Raw genomic sequence first — 24,075 nt, 5'->3', positions numbered from 1 at the left:
CACTGATTGAGCTAAAAGTGATTTGTATGTGAAGGTCCAATGACTGTTTTCTGTTTTCACAAAAAAATTGCAATGAATTAGTACTGAAAGAAACCGGTTGAATTTGAATATTTATTCTTTTGTGCGTCTGCATTTTTTTTTTCCTAATTTCCTACCTTTTGTTTTACTATTATTTAGCTTAGTAATGTATCAATTAAAATCTGTGACTCCTACAAATACTAAATATAACCTGAGAGAATATAACCTCTGTTCCAGATTATTAAGAGCCATCGTTCTGACTATAATGCATTCATCAATTCATATCTATGAAACATAACTCACTTTCAAAGGCTCTTCTGTGGAATTTTAAAGCACACTGGAAAAGCTCGCCTTTCTTTAAGCTAAATTAATTTATATTTTTTTCTGATACTGACATATGCAAGAACAATGTGGAAAGACAGGGTTTTGTACTGCCTTTTATTTAAGAATAAACCTGAAAACTGCCAGGTTCATTTGCACTTTTACATTGTCTGAAACAAACTGGCTGCAAAGGTTTTCCTGTTTGTCCATTTTTGTTTTAGATACTTAAGTCTTACAGTCCAGATATCAAAAAATTAAATGGCTTGCCTACATAACTTCATTGGTATGTGTACTATCATTACTGATAAAATTATCAGCAGTATTATCTGCCTCACAAGAAAAAGCATAGAATGAATTACTATGGAAACTTCCCCACCTGTGTATCCTTGTACTTTTCTCTTAAGTCCATAAGCCGGTGATAAGCTTTAATTGCTTCTGAAAACTCTCCAACATCTGTACTGGTGAGAAGATAGTTCTCCCAAATTTGCCAGTGCTCATAGTTGCACTTGAGTGCTTCCTGGAGGGTTCGAAATGCTTTGATTCTAAATAAAAAATAAGAGAAAGAAGATTATATACAAATATATGAAAATCAGTTGTAATTCTATCAACCAGAAGGCTGTTTTTAAAAATCTGTTTAAAAAACAATGCAATGTAAAAATTATAGTTCACAATTTATAATACTGATACTTCCCTGTTTTCTTTTGCTAATTACCTTCCATCAGTTCACTCCGCAGTATGCTCTGCTGTCTGATCTAGGTAACCTCAACTACATTTTGGCAAAGTTATGTATGCAGAATGCAAAAATTCACTGTAATGGTGCCATCTATGTTGATATTTTCTTTTCTAAATTTTTATTGGAAACCATGGGAAAATAACCTTACTCACACTACAACTGCAGAACACGTTAAAATAATTAAAAACCCCAACTTTGCAACTTGAAGTTATTTTCCACAACCAAGTTCATGGCAGGTGGAGAATGACACTGACTCATTTCATCACAGAACTGTGAAATGATGACAAGATACCAAAGGGATGGGATATAAATCCTATTCCTCAAATCATCACCCTTGCTACACCAGTAAAGTCCTCTGCGTTCTCAAAATGAATCCCCTATGTACTTAATAAATCATATGATGGAGTATCTTTATCCAGTGCAACACTTGAACCGGTGTTCAAGTGTTCATATCCAAACAGGAGCGAGTACACAGCACCACTGCGTTATGCTGTCTTGGAAACAAGGAATCTCTCACCCGAAGGACAGAGGAACAGCCTATTTGTTTTGAAAAAAAAAATAAAAAAATAAAAAAATCTAAATTTCCAAGACCTCCTAGAACTCATAGAAAATTACCAGGTAAACTGAACAGTAGATTCTAGTTTCATCACAACTATTTTTTCTTAAGGAAATTCAGAATACATAAAGTGTGTGGACTCTTAAACACAAACAAACCCAAAACACGGCAAAATGCCTTACATTTGGGTGTCAGCAAGCTGCTTGCATAGTCTTCAAAAAAACTTACACATTTTCTATTTCTCTATTGAATTACACTGTTAAAAGCCTTAACCAAATGCACAACTCTTGGGTGGGACTGATTTAAGAGCCTGGCTGAAGCAAAAGAAAACAATTAGCTTTAATATCTTATTTTTTCTTTTCATTTTTCTCAGTCCTCTCTCCCCCACCCTTTTTTTGTTGTTGTTAGAAGTCTTGAAAAATAAGTCTACACCTTCACCACTGCTTTTCTCCCCCAAAATAAATTATACTGAAGCAAGCTACAACAGATACACTCTGTTTTCAAAGTGAATTAAACAAAATCACACAGTCTTTATGTATGAGCGATTAGATAAATAATATATTTCAAGTAGCTATTCTAGAGCAAATAGAGGACACACTCAGCTATTAGCACATAAAACCATCTTATGGTTTCCTATACACATATTCTTCTCCAACATGATTTATTCGGAAAAAAAAGTCAAAAGCTACCCCTCTTTGCTGTTTTTGATATTACATTTAGCATGTTAAATCACAAGAACAGATTCACTGTTCATATAATCATAAGATTAAATCACAGTGAAACTGATCATTCAGTAGTGTCTCAACCTCGTAACTGACAAATCAAATGGTTTTGATTAAAGATACTTCTATGAATCAAGCATAAGCCAATACACCGAGCACTTAACATACTCTTGAACTCTATGCAAAAGGAAGAGCAATCTATCAGAAGCAGTCTTAGATTAAAAAAAAAAAAAAAAAAAAAAAAAAAAAAAAAAAAAACAGTGAGGAAAGTGATTTTGGTATAAATGTGCAATCGCTTTATTTTCAAAGAGGCTACAGAAAAATTAATAGAGTATGCACTATATGATTTGATAATTAAGCTGTGCATTCTTAAGGCACTGCTGAAGATGCAAGAAACTAATGAAAAGGTAAAACAAGTTTATGACTTCTACTGTACTTTTTAGCCTTAAGCAATCATTCAACGTTCACTTTCTCTTTCCTCCTACTCCCATTAAGATATCTAATCATCTCTTGAATTTATTTACAATTTTATTTCCCACATTTCCATCATACGCTTATATTCCTTATATGTAAACTTACTATTCTTTCTCTTTCTTGTTTTTCCTCATGACTGCATAACTGTATAAACTGATACCAGATTTTAAGTGTTTTTTGTTGTTGTTTGTTTTTTTAAAAAATTATTCTATTATTTTATTCTTTGCGAATGAGTCAATGTGAAAATTCTTCTTAAATATTAAGTTCCTGCAGGTATTGTGTGACTACAAGTAATTTTTATCACACTAAGTTGAAATACAAAATAAGAAATGTAGTCCATTTAGGTCAAAGCTTCTTGTACTAATGCTTAAATTGGAAGGAAAAGAACAAGCGAGCTTTTATGTGTGTAGGCCTCCATCTGTTTTCGTAACTTGAAAAATAAATTGTATGTTTTCCCTTAAATCTCCTGAGATAAACGTAGTATGAATTGACATAGGTTTGAATATATGGTTTGTTTGAAATGGACATATCTGTCTAAAATAATCAAATTAGTTTCCAAATTTAGTACGAATGTTTTGCACTGGTTATACTTACTACACCATAAATATATTTAACAAGAAAAAAGTGTAGCCTGAGAAGCTGCTGCTTTTATAAAGATTACGAAAACACATTTACGGCAAAATGAAGTTATCAACGATCCAACTCAATAGAGAGAACTGAAGGGACAGGAATTATGAAAATAGAGTTAAGCACATTATGAAAATAAAAAACAATGTCAAAAAGAAAAGGAAGTCCCAATTATTTGTTTTGGAAGCAGTAACAACTAATCATTTTGAAGTACTTACTTCTGTTTTAATCTGATATATGCAGTTGATAAATTGTTCCAGGCCTCAGCATTCTACAACAACAAAAGTACCACCAAAACCATTATTTACTTGATAAAAATATGTAAATTAAACTGCTATGAAATATCAGTTCTGCTAATCATGCATATTATCACACATTAATATATCGTGTGCTACAAGGCAGTCAAAATGCTACATTAAAATTGAAAATATTGCATGAAAATATGAATAAATAGATATTACTGATTATAGCAACACTTGGGAATATGTCTTTTAAGTCTTCTGTTTGGAATACACTATGTTAGCTCTTGCCTACCACCGATTTAAACCATAAAGAGGCATCTTTCACTTGGATCTAATTGGAATGGATAGAGAGGTCACTGCTGCCAGCAGCTGATCACTCCTCACCACTTGGAAGCTACTTACCTACACCTCTCTAGTAGGGAAATAAGATCATCTGATTGTCCCCTAATGTATCTCATGCAAAACTACCAGTGTCAGTTCCAACAGTGTTTATCAATGGCTTTAGCTGAAAAGGACTGCATGGTGCTCAATCATTCTTCTGGTAAAACCAACAAAGCTCTACTCTGTGTACAATACCATACACATGCTTGCCCCACGCATCTTGAAAAACTAGCTAAAAAAAAGCTCCATTCTCCTTTTGTGCTCACAAACTATATAGTAACTAATTTACCTTTCATACAACCATTTATTTGTTCCCCCCCCCCCCCCCAAAAAAAAAAAAAGCATTTGAATACAATACTTAGAGGACTAAGTATTTTAATTTAGTGTTTAATCTCTCCTTGTGTTCTACTCTTTCCATTTTCCCTCTGTTTTAGCAATGTATACAAGCATAAAGGAATTTTCTGGTCAAACATATTTTGTCATTCACACACAGCTATTTGGACAAAGTTAAGTTTTGGGCAAGTATTTTTGTGATGCCTCATGACAAAAACATATCCTTTATGTAAAAGTTTAATTTATTCAGAGGGCTAAAGTTTAAAGAAGTTTTTCATTATTGCTTTGCTTGTTTATAATGAAAACATCCTTGTTGCTTTTAGATAAGCCATCTGAATTGCTTGTTGAAATGTACATACATCTGGTTCCAATGTCACACAGCGCTGAAATGCTTTGGCAGCACCTTCATAGCCTTCTAAAGCAATGTATGCACAGCCCAAGGAAAACCATACACCTAGCTGGAGAGAAAAATGGATGATTACATATACACATACATATTTCTACACAGAAGTTTTGCCTTGATGCACAAAACCACATTATTCTTATTCATTTTACTTGATTTTCAGCTATATCGCATCAGAATAAATAATAACCTGTATGCAGAATATAGGAAAACTTTAAAGTTCGAATAAATATGGATAAACAAGTGTTGACTATAGAGACCACTTAACCATACATGAAGTGCTCTTTAACAGCTTGTCTTCATTTAGAGAATAAAGTGACAACTGTTCATAGGTTTGTACATTTTGCTTTTACTTGTGAAAAATTCATATTGACTTCATACATTACAATTAGGTCAAATGGCAAACACTGGGAAACTTATTTCAGGGGAGCCACATTTTACAAGAAACTTTTCTGATGTTTCTGATCAAGCTGTTGGCTCATATGCAAGGAGCCATTTACCTCTATAGATTAATCGTGAAGTCTATAGCAGATATTTTATGCAGCTCTCTCCAGATCATTACTCTTTGTCCCTCAGTCCCCAACTTAGAACCAGTAAGTACATCTGATCCCGCTGGATTAATCTGAGTTACCTGCTATACAGCTTATAGTTAATCTGCTTCACAACTTTGCTTAGATCACAGCATATAAATGCATCACATCCATCATTGAAGGATCTGGCACCCAGGTGGGCAGTCTTCAATATATCAAGAAAAGAACTCAACAAGCTTGGCAGTAAAGATTTTCTTTTGCATTTGGGAGTGTATTTGGGATGCCTGATCAGATCATGTGGACATATTAACAGGCAAAGGTGGTTCTGCTAATTATACCTGGCCTGTGCAAACATGAAAATCTACTTTTCAGCATTGTCAGCCTGTCGCCTTTCATAAACCTAAAATTCATCACACTGAGAAGAAACTGCACATGAACAGAAAACAATTTGTTTCCCAGATCTCAGAGGGCAAAACTTATAGGAAATAAATTTAGTCCAATTTTACTTTTGAGTCGCTTTTATTCATCCAGTTTCCAGAAGACCGGCATTATCTCACCTTTCTCTTCTTTTTAGATTGACAACTACCTGGATATGAGAAGTGGGGTAAGAGACTGGAGGAATCAAGTATGAAACTGAAGGTCAGCTACAACACTAGAGCAAAGGATATTGTAAAATTTTGCCGGTGTCAAGAATGACAAAAAGAAGTCATTGCATTTATTCTTCTTCAAATAATTATGGCACAGATTCACTTCTGGCCTTGTATTTCCTGCATCTGATAGAAATTAAAATGGTGGAAGTGTTAGTCAAAGTCATTTCTGAGGATGATGATGAGCAGCTGCATCTCTCAGCTTAAGCTGAGCATAAGGTTTATCAACCCTTAAGCTTGTCAACTCTTTTCTCAATGAAAAGTTACAACATAAGGAGAAAGGAAAATGATTCTTTATCTCTGTGGAGAAAAATTATATGAGCAGGCATCCAGCAAAAGCAAGCAGTGACTGCAAAGATTTTATTATTATTATTTTTTTGGTAATTTGAAACAAGATAGTTTGCCTAGCAGTAGCTATGCGTGAAGTTTTCAGTTGAATAGGAAAAAAAAATAAAAAAATCTGAGAATTGCCCATATTGGTAAAAAGTTGGGAAAGGTCTCCAGAACAGATGCTAAATGAACAGTGAGATAAAAAGTCTCTGGAGTAAGAATTAAGACAAGGAGCTAAGATGCTGTAGGATGGATGCACATAATAAATGGAATGGAATGGGTCGTGCAGATGGAAAAATAATGCCATAATTTAAAGAAAACTTCAGCATCAATCATAAGTAATTAACTGTGTAAATGAACAACAGGACTGGTGTGGATTAAAATTTCAGGCCTTAGTTGGAAAAAAAAAACACGGTATAAAGGCTGCATCTCCAAGTAATTGACTAAAATGGAGAATGTAACATAGGGAGTGAGGGATATTAGAAGGCTGTGAAAGTAGAAAACTCAGAAAATACAGGGAGATTTAAATTACTCCATATAATTCAGTAAATAACAATGAACACAATTCCAACACTAAAATTTTATGAACAAATTAGTCAGAAGATCTCTTGATCCTGACCATTATGAAAGGTGAGATGCAAAAGGCTACCATATAAAAGATGGTTTGTAACTACCTTGATTCAATAGTCATTCAAGAACGAAGGCAGAATATTTAATATGGAAGATGCTATTTTTAAGTGCAGCTTAAAAACAGAGAAGCTATATTAAAAATAAAAGAGGCAGCTAAGAGAGTAAAAGGTCTGCAGAAGACTTGAAAAATTTGAAGACATTTCAAGTCTTGGAGCAACAGCATGCTGTCATTCAAAAAAGCATCTAAAAAGACCAGACAATCATAACAGTTAAATGAAAGGAGATTATTAAGAGGACACACTTAAATACAATGTGCTAGAGTGATCAGAAAGCTAGGAGAGAACTCATCGGCCAGATTAAATGAGAATATAAGGTAACTGTTTAAAAAAGAAAAACACAGATTCATCAGCTTGATCTACTGTTGCACTGAAATGGTATTTTATTGTTCCTTAGATAGGTGCATCTAAGGGAAAGTGTGCATGAATTTATTCCATGATATAGGGACAGTAACTTTTTAATAATATATTTAGGATACAGTTTAAGAATGGATTTATAGCTTTTCTGAGTGGAAAGAATGGTGAGAATTCCCTTTTTATAGGGAAGGGCATGAAATCTGCTGAATCCACTGGCTGATGTAATAACTGCTCTGAGGAAAGTGACTGACTGAAAGGTAGTGCAATGAAAACTTCGTCCACAGTTCAAAGAAAGTTTTGTCAAGACTTGTGGAACTAGGTTAAAGTTCTTTTTTTTTTTTTTTTTTCCAAAAAAAAGTGTTGGCTAGAGGTTCAAATCTCGCTACTGATTGGAAAAACACATGAAAATGAACTGTAACATTTTCTCCTTTTCAAGGCAGAAGACAGCGACCAGCAAAGGAATATAATTTGGGCTTTAGTCTCTGTTAAAACTTGCCATCAGAAATTTCCAGACAAGTCTTTAATAAGTCTAAATGATCATGAAATTCTTTAAGTAAGTCTAAACAATTCTCTTATGTTAGTGTGACTATGGTTCCAAAACAACCGGTTTAAAGTATACCTAAAAAAAAAAAAGTAGTAAACAAAAAACTCAGATGTATGAAGAAACTTTCTGTATTTTTAAAGCAATCTGTAGCATTCACATAAGGCAAATACATGTACATTTTTTTATTTTATTTTTTTTTTCAGAATCTAGTGAATTCTTTAGTATAATACTCTTAGGAGGATAATAGTGTTAGTTTAGAAACTATCTATACCCTGCAGAGCAAAATTAGTCTTTGGAGTTAGTAATTAAAATTTTAAGAGCTCTGAGTGAAAACCTGAGTACCTTTTTAATTACTCATTTTTGGCATAGTTTATCTGCTTTATAATTGTTTCCTTTGAATGCATCACACTGGCAGAACACACTATAGCTTTAAGAAAGCACAGAGACTTGATATCATTTTTTCCAATGAAAGATACTAGCTCAACTCTTGTTTAACTTACTTTTATTATTAAAGGAGGAATGAGGAGGAGACTTGTTGAGAATAAGGCTCACTGCATTGTCCAAAGCTTCAAATTTCTGATGTAGTTGAAAGCAAGCAGATTTCTGAAATGTGACTCTTTTCCCAGATTTGAGAGAGATCACTTGTTTTGCCTGACACCCAGGAAAATTAGCCTGAGAAGTTGTGTTTATTAGTTATATGTTATTGTTTATTAACAAAAAAGATTATTCTTCCTTTCTTGCAGACTTTGTGAAAAAGAGCGTGGACACAAAAAGGGTGCCATGAACCTTGTTTCTGGAAAATTCAAACACAAAGTGACTGGGTATAGAGAACCATACATTATTTAGTATGTGAACTAACAAATCTGTAATTTAAGAAGCTGTAAGCTCTGTTTTATATAGACTTTCAGTCAGAGAAATCACTGCATGGGCTCTTTGATCTCTCCTCCTTTCTCTTTCCACAGTCTACTGGAATTGTCTCAGCCTATCCTTGCAAGATGCTCTTAGTGAAAGTGTAAGAAGTGCAGCCATCACCCATTAGGCACACATTGAAACAAGTAATTCTGTGAGCAGCAGTGTTAATGAAGATGGGTTTCAGATATATTTGAATTGTGAGATTTTAATTCTTTTGTTCATTCTCCAAAGTCTAGTTACGGTGGTGGTCAGCTCATACTGCAGAGATCTACATCAGAGACTTCCACTAAATTTCACCAATTGGCCAAAGAGTACATAGGCTTAAAGAGTGTTGACAGAGAATATTTTTATCCATCAGATATCCGGAGGATTCATTTGCTGCAGTCTTAAATGCCTTCTTCCAAAAAGGTTTCTCATAACTACTAAAAAGAAAATTTCTTTGTAATAGGGAGTCCTTGTTTACCTTACAAATTATTCACAATTCTGGAAACAATGAATTTTCCTCGTGTTCCCTGTATTAAGTCTATAAAAGACATTTAGATGTAGAGCTTAGTGATATGGTTTAGTGGAGGATTTGTTAGTGTTAGGTCAGAGGTTGGACTCTGTGATCTTGGAGGTCTCTTCCAACCTAGATGATTCTGTGAATTCAAGAGAATTTAGAGTCACCTGCCCCTCTGCTCTTTGTGCACAGAACATACCAGAACAGGAAACAATTCATCTCTCTAGTGACAAAACACAGACGGACTTCAGAAGACAGTGATATGCCAATCCATGCTATCCATTTACTCAATCTATTTGTTTGAAACAATTCATCTGAATCTTAAATAGAGCTTCCTGAGCAACATAAGGAGGAAATGTTTGCTTTCCTATATGGTCTGGACTGCTTTTCTTGGATTGTCTTCCACTTTAAACTTCCTTTGGATAGAACCAAAAATAAAATGGCATCTCAGCAGAATGTTTCTTAGTTTTGAGCCCTGTATGCCAACTCGTACAACCCTTCATTCTCTGTGAGTCCTCTGGATTTCAATAAGGCTCCTATCTGAGTCACAGTATTTATTTTGTTGGCATTGGCATTTCCTGAGACAATAAGGGAACTGAAGACAAGGGAAGCATTTTTGCTCATTTTGATGTCCATTCTAAAGGTGTTTTAAGTTATCTGGAGTTCATTTGAATCAGAACAAGACTGAGATTCACTGGAAGAAAAGACATCTTGTAAATAACAAACAGCTTGAGGATATAAGATCTGAGAAATTGGAGACCTTTGAAGTTTTTCTAAAGCAGAAGTACAGTGGTAGTTATGTGGAATGAAAAACAGCTATTTTGACATTTTTGCACAGAATTACCTTCTAAAAAGGCACAGAATCCTTCAAAACTTAAGACGCCAACTAAAGCATAGCCATATTTGTATAATTTCCCAACCTGCATAGGGTTGATCTGCACTGAACGTTCAAAGCACTCCACACATTCCCTGAATTCCCGGTTGCGGAGATGGAGGAGGCCTTTAGAGCGCTGTGCACGGGCACTGCGGTGCTGAGAGAGCTCCCAGGCCTTGTCATAGTACTGGTGGTCTTTAAGAACATCACCAAGCAAGCAATATAATCCTGGTGTTTCCTTCTTCTCTAGCTCTCGTCTCAGTATTTCTTCTGCCTGTAAAGAACAGAGAGAAATCAACTTGTTAATTGGGCAATTTATCTTCAGTTAATCACTTATCTGAACAAATACCACTTTAGCACCTTACAGTCATCGGCTAAAAACTAAGAAATGGAGACAGATAGGAAACAGTATCTTGACCCAACATGGCAAAGATGAAGTATAAAGAGAATCTAATTCCAATATGTTCTAAAACACAAACAAAACAAACAACAGCAACAAAAACACAATGAAAATACACACACAAAAAACAAACCACAATACTTCACTATCAACATAATATAGTGGCCTTTGGTTTAATGCACCAAAGGAAACATACCTATCAAAGCAAGAAGGAGCCTGATCCTAATTTATATCTTATGTGTGTATTCTGTATCAAGAGCAAGTATCAACACTGGACATCAGACCCATACCTACCTCATGGCAATGTAGTATTACCTTCATTAGCATATCTGCAATCCTGTTGGTATATCATTTGTCTTTTACATATCCTAGTAAGTATTCATGCAATGACTGTCATTCCTTTTTCTCTAATTACTGTTTTCTGAAGACAGCAATTTCCACTCGATTAGGCCTGAAAATGCATCTACTTTCATACTGCTGGTTCTGGAAATGCTACTCCTTTACATAAGATACAGAAGCTATACATTTATCTTAATTTTTGAGAAAATATATTTAAAATATGTACAGCATTATGGAAAACAAGATACAAGCTGGGTCTCTCAGACAATCTGTTATGGGCTGTAACCAACCTTTTAAAAACTCTTTATCTCAGGGTTGCTATCTCGCTGTAACAATAAAATTATTGTTTCTCTTTTAAATAAGAGATAAGTCTGCTTTCTGTGGCTTTTTGAAACTGTAAATATGCTGGACAGATCATCTGTTGTTCAGACTGAACTCTTACCTCAGTCCCCCACTACAAAAATGTTACAAACATAATTCAGCTCAGTATAAATTTTCTATATGAAAAGATCTATTTGAACCATGTGAACCAAGAGATCCAACACAGCCTGCCAGAGTTAGAATTTGACATCGTAACACTAGTTTTCCTTCTATCATAGCTAGTTTATCTAAAATGAAAGCTGTGTTCATCTCTGCATTTAAATGACTGCTTTTCTTACTTCTATGAGACCTGTTTTATTTCCCATTCACATGATCTCTCAAGAATCAAATATCTGCTATGCAAGTCTTGTGCTCGTCCTCCTCCAATCAGTAAACTTATTGATCTGATTTGAAAATCATCTTCTTGATGAAAAGTGACTTCTTCAAAAGTTTTACTTTGTTTTTGAAAGTTTCAACATATAATAATTTTAACACTTTGCTCTTACTGTAATTTTTGTTAACTACTTTAGTAGGAAAAGTTTGTAAATATTTATAGCGCACAAATGGGAAGGGAGTGTATTGTTTAGATTTGTAAGGGGAACTTTTGCTAGCAAAAGTGGAATTCCATTAAGAAGAAAAATAGGGGATGAAAGATAGGAAAATAACTCCATGGCAGGTGTTTTTAAGTGCCTTTGGAACAGTTCTCCAAAGAAAAAGGAACTTGATTCCCTACAATTTAGAATTAGCCTACTCAAAGCATTATAAAACCTAGCTTAACAAGAAGGCTGCATTTGTAGAGGGTTTGGTCAAAGGACAGTTTGCTTCCTCTTCTCTGCCTCCATTAATTGCCACTACAAGAATCAAGGAACATGTATTAACAACAGATGTTTTAAGATTTTGTTGTTGTGTTTTTCCTAGAGCAGAGAGAACTGAGCACTCCATTACTGAAGTAACCACATTAGGCACCAAAAAGTAAGTTTTTGTTCCTTCCTCAAATAAAGAAAAAAGGCTGAAATTTTGCTATGATGTGAAAAGTGGAGTGCATACTACTGCTCTACCTCTTCCTCAGTAGGGTACTCCCAAGCTTAGATTGCTATTCTGTGATAGTGCTTAGTACCAATCGTACACTAGACCAGAAAGCCAACCATTCACTAACTGCATTTCACATTTAAGAGCATAGAGATATCACGTTCTGGACTAAGCTTAAAAGAATCCATTGCCAATATAAATACTTCAGCACACAGATAAAACAGAAAATTAAATAAGCATAAGTCTGACTTTTTCTTCATCTGATTAGCTATCTGATCATCTCTGCCATGTTACAAATCTTTTTTATCATGTAAATCTTTTAAGGCTAATACAAAGGATCATAACTACAAACTAAAAAGACTGCATTCTCACAACATTTGTCATTTGTCTTCTACAAAACCAGATAATACTTTGAAACAGGATTTCTCATATTGCTATCAATTTACATACAAAAATATTCCTTTTTATATGGAAAAGGATATTTCTTTCTCCTAACCTCATAGTAAACTGTTTTCAAGAACACACTTTTAATCATCGATAAGAACTCTACTTTTGCAAAGAGCAAATCTTATCTTAACAATAACAATATTATCAAGGAATATTTTCCATGCAGTTCACACACCGTACATAAAAAAAAAATATAACCACTAGAGATTTATTTTTACTAATTAAACAGCTATTAAATATTAATTCAGATGTTTCATAACTGAAGTTGATATCTAAGCTTTCGTAAAACAAACTCTCAATTAAAAATTATCTAAAAATAATTAAAAAAAGAAACTGTATAACTCTTACCAAGTGAAACTTCTAATTATAACAACACTGTTTTTCACAGAATTGCCCACACTGAAATTGATATAAACGCTTTCCACTTTTCTGCTTGCACATTATTTGCTAGACTACCAGAGCAGTAGCATGAGGAAGCAGAACAGATAATCATGGAAGAAACTGAGAAAAAATGAGAGCTTTTCAGTTTTAATTGTTTTCTGTAACTTCATGGATGACCTTGGGTGAGCTATTTACTCAGTTTTGCAGCTACCTACAGAGAAAGCACATTTTGGAGACAAGTAAGCAATGATATACAGTGAAAATCAAGTTCTTGAACCATCTTATGAACTAATCAGTATAATACTACCTGACTTCGCATCTGGGAAGCATTTCCTTCATTTAAAAGTAAACTTCAGATATCTCACTATAATTGTGTTGCCCCACTCAGATATTTTGAGCTGTCCTTGTCATGTTGTGATAAGAAAAATAACTCTGTGAAAAATGGATTGCTGGGTAGGTTGGTCTAAGACCAGGCTGTATACCATGCTGTTTACTCTGAGGAAATGATGGGTACAGGAACAGGGCTGAAAGCTGTGTTGAACAGAGTAACAGCTCTCGTGATTTTGTCAAAGGTGAGCAGTTATGGTGCTCTAGAGCTCCTGCATGAGAGAAAGGCCTCACTTCTACTGGAAGAACTGAAAATCCCCATCTCCAGCTCACTCTCTCTTTTGCTTTTTACTTAGCAGGGAAAGAAAGCCAATTTTTCGTGCATTATCCATTTCAGGTGAGGTTGAAGAGACCTCACCTAAACCAAAGAACATTGTCTGATGTAAATAATACTCTCGAGATCTCTGAGGCCCCCTCACAGCTAAAAGAATGAAGGGAGAGACTTTTCAACACCAGTTTTCAATACAACAATGGAGGTTAGTGTCTGCTTTCAGGAAGTCTGTTAAAGGAATTCAAGTAAAATATTGGAATGACAAGGCCACAGCAACCATCAACATACTGTGCATTCAGATTTTAATACCTTTTTTGTTGATGTTTTTCTGTGCCCTGCTCTGCTCATTTCTTGGCACTATGTTAGTCTTCTGTTGACTCATGTTATGATATTTTTTACTATTTTTGTTCAGATTATGAAACAAGTGAATATAGAGCCATATCTAATAACTAAAGGATCCACAAAAAGCTTTCTAAATGTGACATCTTTTTTTTGCAAAATTTGTACTGATATATTGCCCTATTATAACTGACTGAACTATGCATTTCCAAGTGTATAATGTGGAGTTGTTTGTACCCATACCTACATCCTCTGTTTTTTCTGTCAGTGCACGACTTGAAAGTAGAGGAAGGAACATACTTCTTTGAAGCCCAACTACGCAGACCAATCAATATTGCTGACATTTGGCTGTTTTATTAGTTTTTCCAGTATTTTGATTAGATTTTTCAGTATTTAAACGACTGTTTCCCATATAAAAGCAGCTATAAGTGAAAATTATGCACAAATTTATTTAACAGAGTTTGTTCTTTTAGGCACATGTATATTACTTCCTTAAATGACATGAACGTCCACCAAAGAACACCTTGCTGTAGTATTTTCTCATGCATTTCAAAAAGAAAAAGTACGATATTTAAAAACAATAACATTTTTTATAAATACACACAGTTCACAACACTGAAAGCTTTCTGATAAGGAGAACAAAGTTACTCCCCTTGGTGTACAAATAAATATTTCTAATTTTCCAGCTTTTTTGATCTGAAGCTAACCTTTTTTTTTTTTAATATCACTACTGTTACTTAGTACTTCCATAGCGCTTTCTATTTTCAAAGCACAGCACAAACCCTCATTCTGAAAGCATTTCTAAGCAGTTTCCTGTGTCAGATATCCTGTCCTATTCTCTGAGTGCCATTTTCATAACTCCCTAAGGGCAGCTTGTGAATGTAACTAGGACAGAATGAATTTCCAGGAAATGGAAAATACTGACCTCTACTTGTCCACTGTACTGAAAAATTGTGATATTAGCATAGTACCCCCAAGGCATGCATAATGTGACACAGAATTGACAGCAAGGCATATCTGATGGTTTATAATGATTGAAATCTAGTCATTGGTGAATGCTAATAATAGCAAGTAAATATGAGAAATTCTGTGTTTTGTCTATTAAGTTATAGCTCTCTATTCAGTAAGCTTAATTTAGTATAAGCATAGTCTTCATGCTTATGTCTTTATAAAGGCATACATATATTTAATGTTACCACATACCAAACAGAGGAAGGGAACAGAGAGGAAAACAAAAAAGATATTTTTGTCTGAAATTGAGTATTTCTGAAAGTTATCTAAGTACTGAAAACAATGCTTGATACCGTAAGTTCCTGTTACAATCCCTCTGTGTAAGGGATTGCACCAAAGAGAACACAGCTAAACTGACATACAAATAGGTGTTGCTTCCAGGTATCACTAAAATCCTCCTACCATTGCTCTAACTGTAATAGCAAAACAACCAAGCTGCTACAGCCTGCTCACAGCATTTTTAAACAATTCTGTCATCTATACGTAGCTAGATGATGTTTTTAAAATTGTCTTTGCCTGGAGCTGATCACATGTTGCTGCAGCACTTTTAAAGAAATGATAGAGAGGCTCAGGAAAATATCACCACACTTTATTTAACAAAATAAGATAATGCCTTTTAATCTTAGGCCATATCTTGCCTCAAGTGTTTGATTCTATAATTTTTATATGTTAACATTAAGTAATTAAATACATCAAGCACTGATGTTGTTCTGTTTAAAGCACTTCTAAAAGATACAACTAATAGTTGGAAAACAAGTGAGAAAGAAAACAGATTCCCTCCTGATAAAGCTCCCAAACTCCATCATGAATGACTGCTATAGCCTGCTTTCAATACCCATGTTACACCTTGCTGTGCATCTATGGTTGTTAACTTAATTTTCCTTGAATATTTTCAAGAATCACTATCACCATCTTCTCTCTGAATCTAAACAACGAGCTTTCTTGAGAATTGTTTCAATGTGTTAGATTTAAGTGTCTTCTTGCCTCCTGAGTTATTTATCCACTTCTATTTCATGTAGTCATTATCCCAGATCTTTTATTTTAGCATTCACAGGTAATAACAGACTCACATGTCATGTGTCATAAATGGACTTCTCTCACAATAACCCTACAGACATACATGTCAATTATATTCACTGACAGAATGGTTGAGCACTGGAATAGGCTCCCTAGGGAAATGGTCAGAGCACCAAGCATGCCAGAGCCTAAAAAGCATTTGGACAATGCTGTCAGACACATGGTCTGATTACTGGGTAGTCCTGTGCAGAGCAAGGAGTTGGACTCAGTGTTCCTTGTGGGTCCCTTCCAAATCAGGACATTCTATGATTCTGTAAGATTCTGTAAGGTCATCTATGCATTGACAGCTCAAGTCTGATTGCTTCATATTTCTGTTCGCATTGCAAGACTCTCAGTTGTGAAAACCAGTTTTTCTTACCTTCCCATGCTGTCCTGCTCTTTCATAGCAGATTACTGCATCTTCCCACATTTCCAGCTCCTCATATATCTGTAAGGCAGAGTTGGTGCATCCGAGCTCAAAGAGTAAGCTTGCAAGCTGACGCTGGAAAGATAAGAAATTCCATAAAACTGAAAGCCAAGGTACATAGTCCTCTTTACATTTTTAAAAGATGTTAGAGGCATTTCTGACAACAGCAAAAAGCAGACAGAATATGAAATTACTCTTTGAAACCCCAAGCTGGAGGCTCAAAAATTTATATACCTTAAAAAAAAAATCAATAGAAAAATAATTGCTTTGATTTGACTCCAGTTCATGCCACTAACTCAACTACTTTGAACTAGTTTACAATACAACATAAAAATAGAAACACACATGTGAAGGATGAATTGAAAGAACTTCCATTCTTTAAGTGAGGCACATAGCCCATGCGGCTGGAGAGCAGCTGCAGCAGTATGTTGGGAACACAGGGTGGGAAACAGCCTAAAGGAAGGCAGTAAAGTTTCTTCTAGCAATGCCTGCCATAGCAATCTGTACCTGTGCAAACACAGATGGAGAAAGGCTCTGAAACAGATTTGCTAGATACACTGTAAGAAATCAGTGCCCCAAACAGCCACTGCAAAAGTGTTAGTTTTCAGTCAAATCAGTATTGGATTGGGGTTCAGGTTCAACTCCTTAGTTGAGTTTTCCTCACAGATAAACCAGCCTTTTTGTTATTTCAGATCCAGCTATTATTTCATTGTGGTTATGAAAATAAGAGTTCTTTCAATTTAAAAACAAACAAGGTATGTTTTTATGACTTTGAAAAGTTGCTTTTGGTCTTTTGTTTATTTTTTAAAGAGGAGATTAAATTCGCATATAGGTTTTCAACTCTGAAGAAAGGATAACTTATTTACTATGGGTAAAATATATACAATCTGGTTTGCAAAAACAAATGGAAGCAATCTGTATAAGGACACCTAATTATGCTACGAGATCCCACACAGTGAACCTCTGCAGTGGTTTTGGTGATCCTGAATAGATTCTCTTAAGTTCTGTGTAGATGGCACAGACCTCTCTTTACAGGCTTGGCTTCAGTGTCTGTTACAAATGTGAGGAGTCACCATACACTAACTTTTGACTAGCTGTCAAAAAATGAGGTTGGGTACAGTTCTTTTAAATGAATGCATAAACTGTGAAGGTCTGCGACAAAGTAATTTGTTTGCTTAATATCAATTAATTTGAAAAAAAAAACAACTACATTTTCCAATGTCTGAAATTAAATAAGATTTATGTTTTATGAAATTTAGAGTCAAATTTGGTAAAATTCATATAAGCAATGCTTCTTCATTACTATAACTAGAAGACTGCAGTCATCTACCATTATGAGCCCCTTTTTTTAGTATTTCTATCTTTGGCTTGGAAAATTGGCTTGGATTGAAAAGTGTCACTCTGACAACTGGAAATGAAAACCACATTTGCTAGTTTTATTGCAAATGCCTGTTGAAAGATTGTGTGGAATAATTTGAAAATGCTTGGAGAAAGTATGATTGTTAAAGCAACATACATCTAGGTTAGAAATCAAATTAATAAAACACCATTAAAAATAAACAATATGCACACCTTTGGAGATAAGTAATGCATATATTAAGTTTGTTGTTAAATTATCAGATAAGACTAGTGTGTACATTTCTTTTCTAGAATGGAATTTATGTTCAGGATAAACAGTTTTGGAAAAAATCTCCTTTCAAAACTAGCAAAAAAAGGCACATCCAGAAAATAAAAGCTTTGTCAGCTTAAGTGGTTCTTCAACGTACTTTTGTCTCCTATTTGGTTGCTTTGACCATGATCCACTTCCTGAAAGCAACTCCATGTTAATCATCATTACAGGACAAAGAAAGATGCAAATAATTGTGACATAAATAAAAGTAGCAAATAGCGATACAATGAAAAGATTATTTTTACATGAGATATGTTGGAAGTTTGAAAGTCTGCTTATTTTTTAATGAAAGAAAACGGAAGATAAAGAAGGACTGCACTACAAGCAATTACTTCCATGCATGACAGAACAAGACATATAAAAGTAAAACATTGTCGAACTTGGTTTCTTTCCAGAAAAACCTAAATGCATTCTTATGTTACATCCTTTTTTCCCACAGCGTCTCAATATAAAATCACAGTATACTACCTTGACTTTGAGTTACACAGTATCAAAACTGATAAGAACTACATATCTTTAAAGCAAGTTTCAAATAAAGTTGATCCATACCTGTATGGCCCAACGTGGAGGCACCTGACAACAGTAGAAAATCTTCATGCGTTCAGATACTGAAGTATTTGCATCCTCAAACTGGTCTGCAAGTGCCTGTAAATGCAAAACATATTCTGATTTAGTATTTACTTAAATTTAACCAACATAAAAAAAAAATAAATTCAAAGCTTTGAAGAGATTAAAATTTCTAAATGCAAGTTAAGAGGAGTAAGAATCAAATTTACAATCCTAACAGTTGCATAGGAAAATTGTGTCAAATGTTAAAAGTGACCTTGCCTAATGCATTTCAGTTTTACAGCTAGATTTTCACTTCAAAATAGTATTGGCACACTGTAAGCATGAAATTTCTTCTTAAAAAAAAAAAAAAAAAAAAAAAGACAAAGGAAGACTGAGCCATGCTTTCGGAAACACGCTTCTAATTTGGAATAAGTTATTGTGACTTGGACTGTAATTCAATTCAGCCTTTTCTGCCTTGGTAGAACTCTCTATTTTTGATGAAGAAATATTTTATTCTGAAATTCTTTGAAAGGAAATAACAATGTTTGTACAGCAAAAATGTAGTAACTTCAGCACTAACTTTTGTTCTGTAAATTCACTGTGAAGGTAATTAAATTAAATCAAAACTCAATAGCAGGAAAAATAAAATGTTAAAGGTAGCTAAAACCAAAAACATGGTTAGAAATTTTAAGATAAGTGCACAACTGTCTTTCAAAAAGCCAAACCTCACTAAAATAGCAAATTTAAGGCCAGACTTACAAGAGAGGGAACATTAAACTACTTGCATTCGCATGATTATCCTATGTAAATCCTGCATGTAACTTAGACAAAGATTTATTGAAGGATCTAAACAAAGTCTCAGAATTTTCTCAGCATGGGAAATAAATGCAAAGATTCCCAAACAGAAGGAAAAATGGGATAGGATCTCTCTAAATCTGTTTGCTACCTAACCATATGGGAATGCAAATAATAGTTCTGTAAAATTAAAATAAGCATTTACATGATTTAAGCTGCAAAGAATTTTGTAACCGCTATTGATGGTAACGAGTTATTAGGCTGCTTCATTCTTTTAGTAAGAAAAATTCAAACAGACAACAATAATTCAGGCTTTTAAATCCATGTTCAAACTCCTGGTTTTAAATATTTTATCTTATTCACATTCTCTCTCAGAAAATTATCTCTGGAGACCTGCTCCTAGAGATTACACAGAAACCTACCCCAAGAAAACTGCTGAAGTGTATTTGTAAAGAAAGGGACAGGTTTAATAAAATCACATTTCTTTACATAGTTCTGAGCAATCTAAAAGGAGACATTCAAATAAAACCTTTAAAGTAATTATTTAATTACAGAGATTACTTGACTATGAACAACATAAAAAAACCTGTTCTGCCATTTAATTATGTTGAAATGTTCTAATACTATGCACAAGCACATTTTTCTAAATACTGCCGCAACTAAAACTGAAAAATTGTCCAGTTCCTCAGGGCAATCATTTTACAAGGCCAAAGTAGTAAACTACAGTTAGAAATTTAAAACATAATAATTGCCTAAAGTCTGAACAAAGCCAGAAAATCTCATGTGTCCAGTTTTGAGGTGAACACAAGATGGAAGGCAGAAAATCTTTTAAGTTGATCAAAATGTTTTTGTTCTTGTTTTACCTTCTCCCTCCCACCCCCCATTTCAATTGTTCCAGAGAAAAACTGTAATTCAAAGAAAAACTATTTTTCAAAAGGAAACAATTTTGAAAATGTGTAGCCATATCTCCTTTCTACGCTTTCTAAATAGAAAGGTGTAACTTAAATGACATGTTGTAGGAGAACATGACTTAACAGGTAGAATTCTCCCACTTTCTCAAGGCACTGTGCTCTGTTCAGAGTTCCAAAAAAAGCTAAAAATATATGTAGAACATATGGATATTATACATTAAATAAGAATAAGCACTAATGAACTTAGAAGTTATTAAAGTTATTAAAACCCATTTTTATGCACTGTTATACGTGGAAAAAATAAGCTTTGATAGTTCAACCTATTAGTGAAATACAGAAAATAAGTTACTCAAAAATTACTGAATTCTATGCTCCTGAAATGTGCTTGAAGAAATAAAATTTGAGTTGCATAGCAGCAAGAAAATTAGAGCCCTAAGCTTATTGCACAGCTATCTAATCATAGAACAATACATCAAAAAGATGAACAAAAACAGAAGTGCCAAGAGACCTTTCTTTCTCATTAATCATCTGAGTAAACACTGAATCTTCGCACCATAGTCAAAAGCCATAAGACTTGGTGTCTCAGCTTAACCAAAGTCTCAAATTCCTGCCTTAAAACTTGCTAAACAGAACTAAGCCAGAAGCCATCTAGAAATCACAGCTTTAAACGATGTATGAATTCCTTTACATGCACCACCTAGTAACATTAAGCTCAACAGATCAACTCCCTCTCCCCAGTCATTGGCGTTACAAACCCTTTCCCAAGGCTTCAGCTGCCATAGATAAGAGTTCTTAAGTCAAAAAATACAGTACAGAAAGATATACTAATCCAGTCTGGAGACAACAGAAAGAGATGTTTTTGATGTAATTTTTTATCACAAGCAAAGACTACATTATAGCCGTATGAAAGAAGAAAAAGACTGAGCTAGCAACTAAAATTTATTCTCCCCATCTCATTCTCAAGTCTTCGTTACGTGGTTAAGAAGCCCAATAGATGCCTGTTTCAGATAATTATATCACATGACTTCAAAATGATCAAGTTAGAGCTATTATCACTTTAATAACCAGTCTCAGTCTAATCAATTCAGTAATCAAACTCATCTGATATTTATCCACAACTTGACTACATGTAAATGATTTATTCCACCTTGGATGTCATTTCATACTACATGTGCTTGCTTTGCTTCTATGTTCAACATCAAATGTAACATCACCATGGTCCTGAAGGCAAAATACCAGCTTTAATTTTGAGCCTGCCTAAATTTCAATCTCTTTATCCTCTCCACATCTTTTACTTCTATGGCTGATGGAAGTACTGTTTTTTCTTCTAACCTAGCTTTTTGCATCTGAGGTAAATAAATGTCAGACCTTCACATCCTTCCTTCTATGCTTAAACTCTTTAGACCAGATGAAATTGCTTATTTAGTTTCTCATGAAGTTGTCCCTTTGTATGTAAAACCAACTACATACTTTTTTTTTCTTTAATCTCAGCAGAAGGATCTCCTGATCCAGACTTATTTAAGGTAAAAATCCCAACACAAACAAAAGCCTCAAGTCCTTGTCTTTTCAAAATAGTAAGGTACTCACTACTTATCAAAGACATCTTGAAAACAGCATAACACTTTTGTTTGTGCAGCAATTATTTATTTCCAACTGGATCTCTCCCCTCAACAACATCAGAGATGAGTTGGTCTATAACCAAACCTTACATTGCTGGTCCCAGTAAAACATCTCCCGCAAAATAGACAACATTTTATCGATGTAATTATGTCTCATTTCTTCTGTGGTTTTCACATCATTTATACACAATGTGACTGCACTCCTTTTCCATTTACCTATCTCTTCTGACAACCACATTTTCAATTCCAGTGTTACAGCCACAGTTGTTTCACCTCACTTCTTTCTCAATTTATGCCAAAAGAAATCCAATACTGTCATACATTTTGCCTTCTAACTAACACCCTGGTCCAGCACATACTCCTTAACTCCTGGCAAACAGAAGAGAATGAAAAGATGAACTTCAGAGAATGAACTTCCAGTCTCTCCTAACATGGGAACACCAGACGTACAACCTCTTAATGACGCTCTTGGGATTCTCAAGTCATTTTTCTTTATTTTCTCCTAAATCCGATGACTTCTTAAAATCCCATACACCAGCCTGACCTCTACATGCTCTGCCTAACTAGCCATTTCCATTTTCCTGGTCCTTCTTCTGTTTATGTCCATTAACTCTGTATATGTTTTAAAATAAGCAAGTCGACCTCACAGTTCTTCTGCTCTTATATTGTAGCTGTTCCCTTCACTCCACACTTCTTAAAGTAATTCTCCTGCCAGCTGTGCATTCTATGGGTAGGTTTATTTAGCATGTCAACAAATCCTTAACAAACTATGGAGTCTCCTTAGTGTTTTCCTGCTCCACATCATAAAAACACCATGCTTCAGCATTTGGATTAATAACTGATGGTTACAGTTTGTTCATAAGCTTTGCCAAATGATACTTCATGCAAATTAATTTACTCAAACGTGATGAAAATACCACAGCTTCTGTATCCATCTCTGTATTTTCCTCTGCTTTGTCCCACTTCCAATGTTACTCCCCAGCATCAACATCATCCATCCTTTACAGGGAAAAAAACAATTATCACTCAAAAAATTTCTCTTCTTTTGCTCAGACTCAGCTTTCATCCTCTTGCTTAGGGTACTACCAGCCTTTTCTTAGGCTTAGTAGTTAACTATCTACTAGCAGATACCATAAACTCAAAGCTTTCCCTTCAGAACTCCACTGCAAGAATTGTACTAATGAAACGCAAATACTACATTTAAAAGTAAGATGTTGATAACCAGTAAACTGAAGAAAAAAATTCACACCATAAAGAACAAAGTCTATGCTTTCCTTAGCAAATGTCAAGACAAATATGTATCCCATTTTATTACTCTGCTTGCTGAGCTCATGAAAACTATAAACTGCAGAGCAGTAAAACCTAAATAATTCTGTTTCCCTAACACCTACCTAGTCCCCGATTCTACAAAAGTATACTAGGAGTATGTCAAAAATTAAATACAACCTCAAGGAAGAAAGAAAGTAGATGACAAATGCAAAGAATTAAATACACAGAATAATTAGGGTTTACCATATTTTTCCTTCCTATGAATAAAATCAGATATAGTACATTTTAAAAAATGGAATAAGTATTTTAGTAGCTTGTGGATATGTAATTTAATTGAGTTACAGTCTTTTGGTAAACTTACTTTATAAAAGCAACAAATCATGTTTACAATCCAGACAAACTTGTTTCAACAGCTCTCAACCCAAGAGCTCCTGAAAGCAAGACCACTGAGACATAACCAGACTTCTGAAATCCAATGGTCAAAATAACTTCATCATTCAGTGAAGTAATGCCAGAAAACATCAAGCAATAAAAACAGATTTCATACAACAATACAATGAAGTTTTGTGTAATGGGAGAGAATAATTTCTTGTTGATAGATATGAATATAATGTGGAGATAATGAAA

General features: G+C 34.4%; 1 protein-coding gene across 2 annotated transcripts in view; it reads right to left on the bottom strand.

Annotated features, from left to right (window-relative positions):
* TTC27 (tetratricopeptide repeat domain 27) overlaps positions 1-24,075 on the bottom strand; it is a 109,774-nt gene that overhangs the window by 12,303 nt on the left and 73,396 nt on the right. For both annotated transcript variants that reach the window (XM_035321922.1, XM_035321921.1), the window contains exons 11-16: positions 18,855-18,950; positions 16,589-16,711; positions 10,236-10,463; positions 4,767-4,865; positions 3,670-3,722; positions 716-881 (exon numbers count right to left, since the gene is read on the bottom strand). In XM_035321922.1, the coding sequence (XP_035177813.1) occupies positions 716-881; positions 3,670-3,722; positions 4,767-4,865; positions 10,236-10,463; positions 16,589-16,711; positions 18,855-18,950 (765 nt within the window). The remainder of the gene's footprint in view (positions 1-715; positions 882-3,669; positions 3,723-4,766; positions 4,866-10,235; positions 10,464-16,588; positions 16,712-18,854; positions 18,951-24,075) is intronic.

This window comes from Oxyura jamaicensis, chromosome 3 (assembly GCF_011077185.1).
Source record: "Oxyura jamaicensis isolate SHBP4307 breed ruddy duck chromosome 3, BPBGC_Ojam_1.0, whole genome shotgun sequence".
Lineage (NCBI taxonomy): Eukaryota > Metazoa > Chordata > Aves > Anseriformes > Anatidae > Oxyura > Oxyura jamaicensis.
Note: the sequence above shows the minus strand (reverse complement) of the source record. Positions and strands in the feature narration are given on the sequence as shown.